Source organism: Formica exsecta, unplaced genomic scaffold, assembly GCF_003651465.1.
Source record: "Formica exsecta isolate Colony F162 unplaced genomic scaffold, ASM365146v1 scaffold526, whole genome shotgun sequence".
In the NCBI taxonomy this organism is placed as follows: domain Eukaryota; kingdom Metazoa; phylum Arthropoda; class Insecta; order Hymenoptera; family Formicidae; genus Formica; species Formica exsecta.
The window spans coordinates 135,352-143,470 of NW_021852502.1; the positions used below are offsets into that span (position 1 = coordinate 135,352).

General features: G+C 33.5%; 1 protein-coding gene across 1 annotated transcript in view; it reads left to right on the forward strand.

Annotated features, from left to right (window-relative positions):
* LOC115241885 (short transient receptor potential channel 5-like) overlaps positions 1-3,697 on the forward strand; it is an 11,132-nt gene extending 7,435 nt beyond the window's left edge. The window contains exons 8-12 of the mRNA XM_029817832.1: positions 17-318; positions 568-819; positions 919-1,034; positions 1,172-1,330; positions 1,605-3,697. Of these exons, the coding sequence (XP_029673692.1) occupies positions 17-318; positions 568-819; positions 919-1,034; positions 1,172-1,330; positions 1,605-1,775 (1,000 nt within the window). The 3' untranslated portion in view covers positions 1,776-3,697. The remainder of the gene's footprint in view (positions 1-16; positions 319-567; positions 820-918; positions 1,035-1,171; positions 1,331-1,604) is intronic.
* Positions 3,698-8,119: the final 4,422 nt, after the last annotated feature.

The following is an 8,119-nucleotide window of genomic DNA, read 5'->3' on the forward strand; positions in this document are numbered from 1 at the left end:
CTGCTGTATAATACAGGTACGAGCTAGTTATGCTCGTGCTGTTCATTCTGACGTTTCTCTTCTGGATAGTTGCCGCGTTGGACGTTAGAATGAACGGTCAACGTGATTTAGAAAGAAAGTACTGGCACAAGTACGATCCGACTTTGATAGCGGAGGGGATCTTTTGTCTCGCGACGATCATGGCGTTCTTTAAACTATTGTTCATCTGTCAACTGGACTACGATCTCGGACCTCTACAGCTTTCCCTTGTCAAAATGATTAGGGACGTCAGTCACTTTATCACGATATTCGGAATCATCGTTATAGCCTTCACAGTCGGTAAAACACACGGCATGCGTTGAATCGAGTAAAAAAATTTTTTATGGATTGGCAAATGATCTTGAATGTTTTATTTAATGATTTACATTTAAAAATTTTATAGCTTTTTAAGATAAGAAAATTAGTTGAGATGTATATTCCATGAATCACTAAAATTCGAGAACATTTTTCGCACGATTTTATATTTTTTTTTTTTTTCTCGATAATCCGACATTTATGGATTTTTCATTTATGGTTTTTTTCTCTAAGGGTTGTGCCATCTCTATCAATATTATAACGGAATGGTACAGACCGACGACGAATCGAAATTGAAGACGGAGCAGGAGAATTCTTTCGTCGATTTCAAGTCCACCCTGAAGACCCTTTTCTGGGCTGTTTTTTGCATGAGCCCAGTGGAAAGTGCTGACGTGATCATCGAGAATCTTCCGGGTGAGAGGGAGTCGGAGACGATAATCAATGAGCATAGCTTTACCGAATTGATCGGTTATCTCGCTTTCGCCAGTGAGTAATAATTGTAAGCTGTTTCGTTGGTAACTATCGACGGTCCATATAAAAAAAAATCGTCCTATCGATAAATTATTTTGCTAATCTGTTCGTCAGGTTTTCAATTCATCTCCGTGGTAGTTGTTTTGAATATGCTAATCGCATGTATGGCGAATACCTTCACCAGAGTGACTGATAACGTTAACGTGGAGTGGATCTTCGGCCGAACTGAGGTAAGAAAATTCTTGAACGCCATTTAAATTAAATTAAACGAATTTTTTCGTCTTAATGATGAATCTCGCTGAGATGAGGAGAAGATATCTACAAATATCAATATCACGTGCACGAATATCGTTTCGTTTTTTTTCAGGCCTACGTCGATTTCATGCTTACGACGACACTTCCACCACCGTTCTGCATCTTCTCGATATTCACGGGGCTGCGGCCGGTGATCGAGTTCATAAAAATATTGTTTAAGCCACCGCCCGGTAAACGAGCACGATGGGACTTCGTGAATTGTTGCTATATAGTCAGTATACTGTCACTCGGGACTTCAATATTGATTTAACGCGTCGCGTTATTAAACCAAACATCAATTATCGTATTTCCAGCACGAAGAGCGGAAGCACGTTCTGCATTTCGTGTCGAGGAATTTATTTTTCTTTTTTTTTTTTTGTAGCATTCACCTCGAAAAAAATTTTCACAATTTTCCAATATCTATAAGTGTCACGATCGATCTGCGATCGATAAAGAAAAGCGGAAGCTTGTATACTTCCATTTATCTGTTTAATATTTCGCCGCAGGAAGATCTAGAAGAGAAGAAAGACGAGCGATTCGCAGAAGTTATGGCGCAATTGGTGCAACGTTATCTTCGTCAATACGAAAGGAGAGTAGAGGAGACGGACATGCAAAAGCTGAGGAAGGAACTGATGGAATTCAGTAATATTCTGAAGGAGGCTCTTAGTCCATCTTAGATATTTCGGTGCACACATTCTGCGAACGATTATTAATTTTTTAATCGTTTACGTCGACATAACGCATGACAAAAACTGAATTTCTGTAATAAAAAGTAGTAGTACTTATCTTTTAAGAAATAAGAAATATTTTACCAGATTATACTTTCTCTTTTTATCTTTCTCTCTCACGGTAATCTGTTTTGTCTGAATCGATAAACGGATTGTAATCGAATAACAGAGGAAATATCGTTACATATTTAAAGGATTATAAGAGTCTAACAAATCGAAAATAGAGTACTTTTTAACATTGTGTAAAATTTTTATTCAAACAAATAAACAAATGTTTTTTTCTGTGAAAAAAATATATTTTTAATAATAAACTCAATATGAAAAATAACAAAAAAGATTAAAATTCTAAATAAATACGTGAATAAGATTCAACTTCGATAATTATCTAAAATAAAAAATATTATTTTTGATAAACAAAATATCACTATTGTTTCAATATCTTTTGCATTTTTTTTAATTTTATTACTAAAAATACATATTTTTTAACTACGAAACATTATTTTTCTATTTGTCTAAAAAAATTTGAGTATCTTTTTCAATTTGCTAAATTCCTATAATCCTTTCAAGTGCACTGTCAGATATTCTGTCAGATTTCTTTCTTTAAGATGTAATTCCGAGAAAAGAGGAGAAATAAGTATACGTTGTGAATATTGCATATGAAATGCAATTTCCCACAACGAGGGATTGTTAATTTAATGCGTCTTCCGATATGGCTTCGGATGCTGAGGATTGACGTTTTTAACGATCGAGGAAAGGAGGTCGCGCAACGCATCGACGTGATAAATCGAGCTTATAATTCATGAATTATTCCTATGGGGGGAATTTTTCTCCCGTTCTCCGTCTTAAATAATAAACGCGGGTCGAAAGAAAACGTTTTTCTTTTTATACCGGGAACGTGCGTACGCCCGTGTCATACTTTCGTGATCTCGTTACGGATTCACCGCGTATCTCGGCAGCCATCGTTAATAATTTGCGAGCGCGATTTATACGCTTCGTGCGTCAGACACAACTAACGAAGCATATTATTTCTGTCGTGCGTATGTATGTATGTATGCGAGTACATGTGAATATGCGCATGGTTTACTGACACAGCTGCCGTTAATTGTCGCGATTGTTCAGCAATTGACGTAACTTGTCTCTATCGCGTAATCTTTTTTTTGGTAAGATCCATCTTTTATCTTCTAAAAACTTCATTTATGAATCCTAGCGAGATGCTCCAGAATATTAAACATTTATCTTTTTCTCTGCTTTATCGTGTGTAAAATCTCACTCCTGAAATCTATCTTCTAACATTATGCCTTATATACCATGTAACTAATAATTTTCCAGTTTTTCGTTTCCTTGATACTCGATCACATATAATCCAAATCTCAGCATCCTACTCTCTAGAGACACATTTAATTGGAAACTTCATCCGAGAAATTCAATTCTATCAAGGAGAAACGTTATACGGTGAAAGCACAGGCCGAAAATTGTGACGAAAGGGAGGAAACCACTCCATTAAATGAATGACAGGTGATATTCGTCGACAGAGAACCTCGTCGACAAATCATGAAGGATAAGGAGAACCCTCAACATCGCTTGTGCAACAATATTATCGCGTCGAGGAAATTGAAGCGTAGCAAGTTTCGGAGGAATCTCAATATCGTTCTATTTAATGAAAAGCTACAACAAATATAACATGTACTTAATAAGGAATATTCATTATTCCATTTATGTTATGTTTAAATAATTAAGGTATTTTATTTTTTATGCATGTTACTGATACGTTGCTTTAAAATACGCAAATAATATTTTAAGGGAGCATACCCGTTTAAAATCTCGAAAAATGAATACATTTTTATATTTTTATATTTTTTTGCAGCGCAACTTGATAAAAATTTTTAATTCTCTTACACGTTTCATGCACGGTGTGCATGAAAACTCGAGCTACGTTCAACGGATTGACTTCAATTTTACATGCGAGTTTCTAATAAGATTCCGCATCTGCTCCAACGAAGCCTTTTTTTAATCCAATTTTCCATTTCTTTGTTATAAAAAAAAAGATGGACTTTTTTTCAAAAAAACCGAAACTTCTTTTCAACACGCTGCCATTTTTTTATTTTTTGAAATTTTGAAAAAACGCTTGGATAGCAGATAGCTATTAATATGTTTAATAAAAAAAAGCTTGTATTTTTGATTTCGGATATGATTTACGAACGTTTTCACGCACATCGTGCAGCCATCTAAAATTTGGACGAGCTCCGCAAATATTCCCATAACTTAAAAAAAAAATTTTTTAAGCTGAAAATTTTTATTTAGGTGGTTAATAATATTGTATTAATATCGTAAAAAAATTAAAAATTTTTATCAAGTCCTTGCGCTGCAAGAAAATGTAGAAAATGTACTCATTTTTCGAGGTTTCAAATAGGTATGCCTTCTTAAGAATGAAATAATCACTCTCATAGATAATTATATTTCAATACCATTCATTTTCAGATAGTTAAAAAGATTAATTTTAATCTCGCGTAAAATTAAGTATCTTCGGAAGATGACAGATAACTTTTATCCTATTTAAAAAATTATACGCGATATAGTAGCTAAATATTTCTATGTACAGTGTGTAAACCACAATAAGAACGTTAGAGAAAAGATAAAATTCTTAATAAATATATTTATACAAAATTGCAAATGGCATAAGAGCCATTGAAACTTCCAAGTACGGACAATGGACAGTGGACAAGAAAAAGCAACAGCAATTATAACCGATTTATACTTATTGTTAGCATATTTAAAAGACAGACGTAATTAAATACTTTTTAGGTCGAGAATGAAAACTCCTTAGGTTTCTATACTTATAGGGTGGAACGAGAAGAGGAACGCGAGTGGGAGAAGAGTAGCGGGAGCTCTCTGGAGGATGCGCGTCACGATAGACCGTTCGCAGTGACAGTTTGCACGCGACCCTCACGCTGTAAACAGCGACGTAACGGGAGGGAGGAGACACCTTTTCCCCTACGTCTATCATTAAAAAAAAATCGTTTTCCTTTCCTCGCGTCGCTCGCTTTCGACTCGCGGTAATTTATCAATGACGGAATTCCAATAACGGAATGATCTGTCAAATCTAATAATTCCCAATTTAAAATACATCAAGGTTTTCTAATTGTTTTCAAACGTCAGCAAATATTATTTTGCAATTTGTACATGCGATGGATGTGAAAAAAAACAGCGAGTTTTTAAAGGGAAGATTGATTTGTGCGATAGAAACCGAGATTTCCAGACGAGATTTTAAAAGTGATTATCGCAGTTTGCCGGTTTTTATTCCGATCACAGTGCCAGCATCATGAATGCGACGAATCGTCTCGATATCTGGACGCGGATTATTCAACGTCGAGCGGATTGCTATAAAAGTATATCGCTGTATCCACACGGAGAGAGACTGGATCAGTGTGACGATGAGACGCTTTGAAATATCGAGAGACGAAGGAGGATAGTATTCAATTTTCCGCGGGGTAAACGAGAGCGAGGTGAAGCTCGATGATGCGTATAAATCGGATATTCTATGTCCACAAACCGTACTAAAAGGGGATGAAGAAGAATCGCGCGCGCAAGAACCCTCCAATATCATAATAAAATAGGTGAGAGAAAAATTATAAGGGAACAATTATCTCTTTTTTTTTTCTTTTATATAAACAATATATATATATATATATATATGTATATGTTAAGGCACGGATTAATAAATAATAAAATAAAAAAAAAGAAAATCTCGCGTAAAATTAAGTATCTTCGGAAGATGACAGATAACTTTTATCCTATTTAAAAAATTATACGCGATATAGTAGCTAAATATTTCTATGTACAGTGTGTAAACCACAATAAGAACGTTAGAGAAAAGATAAAATTCTTAATAAATATATTTATACAAAATTGCAAATGGCATAAGAGCCATTGAAACTTCCAAGTACGGACAATGGACAGTGGACAAGAAAAAGCAACAGCAATTATAACCGATTTATACTTATTGTTAGCATATTTAAAAGACAGACGTAATTAAATACTTTTTAGGTCGAGAATGAAAACTCCTTAGGTTTCTATACTTATAGGGTGGAACGAGAAGAGGAACGCGAGTGGGAGAAGAGTAGCGGGAGCTCTCTGGAGGATGCGCGTCACGATAGACCGTTCGCAGTGACAGTTTGCACGCGACCCTCACGCTGTAAACAGCGACGTAACGGGAGGGAGGAGACACCTTTTCCCCTACGTCTATCATTAAAAAAAAATCGTTTTCCTTTCCTCGCGTCGCTCGCTTTCGACTCGCGGTAATTTATCAATGACGGAATTCCAATAACGGAATGATCTGTCAAATCTAATAATTCCCAATTTAAAATACATCAAGGTTTTCTAATTGTTTTCAAACGTCAGCAAATATTATTTTGCAATTTGTACATGCGATTATCCAAAGCGTATCTCGTTTTATTCGAAAGTACATTAAAAGCGGATCCATTAGTATATTTCCCGATAAGTATTAAGTAAAGCTATTACGGAATATCACGTTCTCGTAGCAATTTTTCTTAGTACTCGATCAATCTTCGTAAGATATAACTCGAATTAAATGGGGTGACTATATGTGTGCCTATATCCCATGAAAACAATATGAAAAATAAATAAAGACATTTAAAAATATCTATTAATTGATTTACATCTAACATTTAGCATATATGTAACATTTGTATTTAAAAAAAAAATAATATTGAAAATAGTATACTTATCTCAAATGTGTCATAATGCGGATCCCTATCAGAATTGATATATATAGGGGATGATAAATACTAAATATTTATTTCTAAAAGGGCAACTCAAGTCTGAAAAGATCCTGAAAAAAAACACAAAAAACATTTATAATATAAATCTATTATTGTTAATATTATCAAACATCATATAGATTTTTGAAAAATGAGACTACAAGAGGAATTTATATATTCAAGAGGGATCATTATGCTATCTCTCTCTTTCTATGTGTGTGCGAATATTATTTTTTCATTCCAATTTTTTTCATACGTCTTGCCTACATTATATAATATATGCATACATTTATATTATTTTGTTCACAAAACATGTTATAGACATTTTTCATAAAATAGTATACAAAAAATTGTATAGGATATATATTTAATGCACGTTTAATATCGTTAAAAAGATATCGTTTTTGAGTAAAATAAAATATCATACATAGTGATTTTATATATAAATTATTATACATATAAAAACATAACGCACGCCATTCTAAATCTCACGAATAAAAAGAGGGAAAAAGAAGGAATGCTATTTAAAGACGCTTTTATTACCTTTTAAAAGGATGAAAAAATTCTGCGAGGGAACATTCACATAAGAGGCCAACGAGCTGGAAGTTCTCGTAAATGTAATATCCCCTGCATAAAAAATTCTGCCTATCATGGCATAATAAGTATGTCAATTCTCTCTCTTTGTGATTTCCGAAAAAAGATACTCTTACATATCGAGATCGCAAGAAAAATTTTATAACGTACTATTTAGTGTCATTTTTGTAGAATATAAAATAGTATTACTTTTATTTGCCATTAAGATCATGATTACAACACACACAAGAATTTTGTTTAAAAACAGATCTTGTATACACACTTCCAGACAAAAAGATAGCACATATGTGTATATAGAGTATATACAGGGTAGGCCATTTTAATGTATCCACTAAAATATCTTAAAATCTATAAGTTTAAGACAAAAGTGTTTTAGACAAAAGTTGTATGGTTCAGAGAGGGACACACGATGAAAATATGGACTTGACCTTGAGTGACCTTTTCAAGGCCAAGTCAATGTGATCGATGTTTTCTTAAATGGAACTCCCCATTTTTTATTGCATATTCTTGTAGCTTGTCTCAAGAGCTTTTCAAAACTCTATAATAAAGTATTTTTTAATTAAGTACTTTTTGAGTTATTTTATATTTTAATCTGAAAAGTATTACTGTAAGATTATCGAAAACTGAATATTTTACGAGATATTTTATTTTTTATATCAAAATATGTCAGATTAAAATATAAAATAACTCAAAAAGTACTTAATGAAAAAATACTTTATTATAGTGTTTTGAAAAGCTTTCGAGATAAGCTACAAGAATATGCAATAAAAAATGGGGGGTTCCATTTAAGAAAACATCGATCACATTGACTTGGCCTTGAAAAGGTCACTCAAGATCAAGTCCATATTTTCATCATGTGTCCCTCTCTGAACCATATAACTTTTGTCTAAAACACTTTTGTCTTACACTTGTAGATTTTAA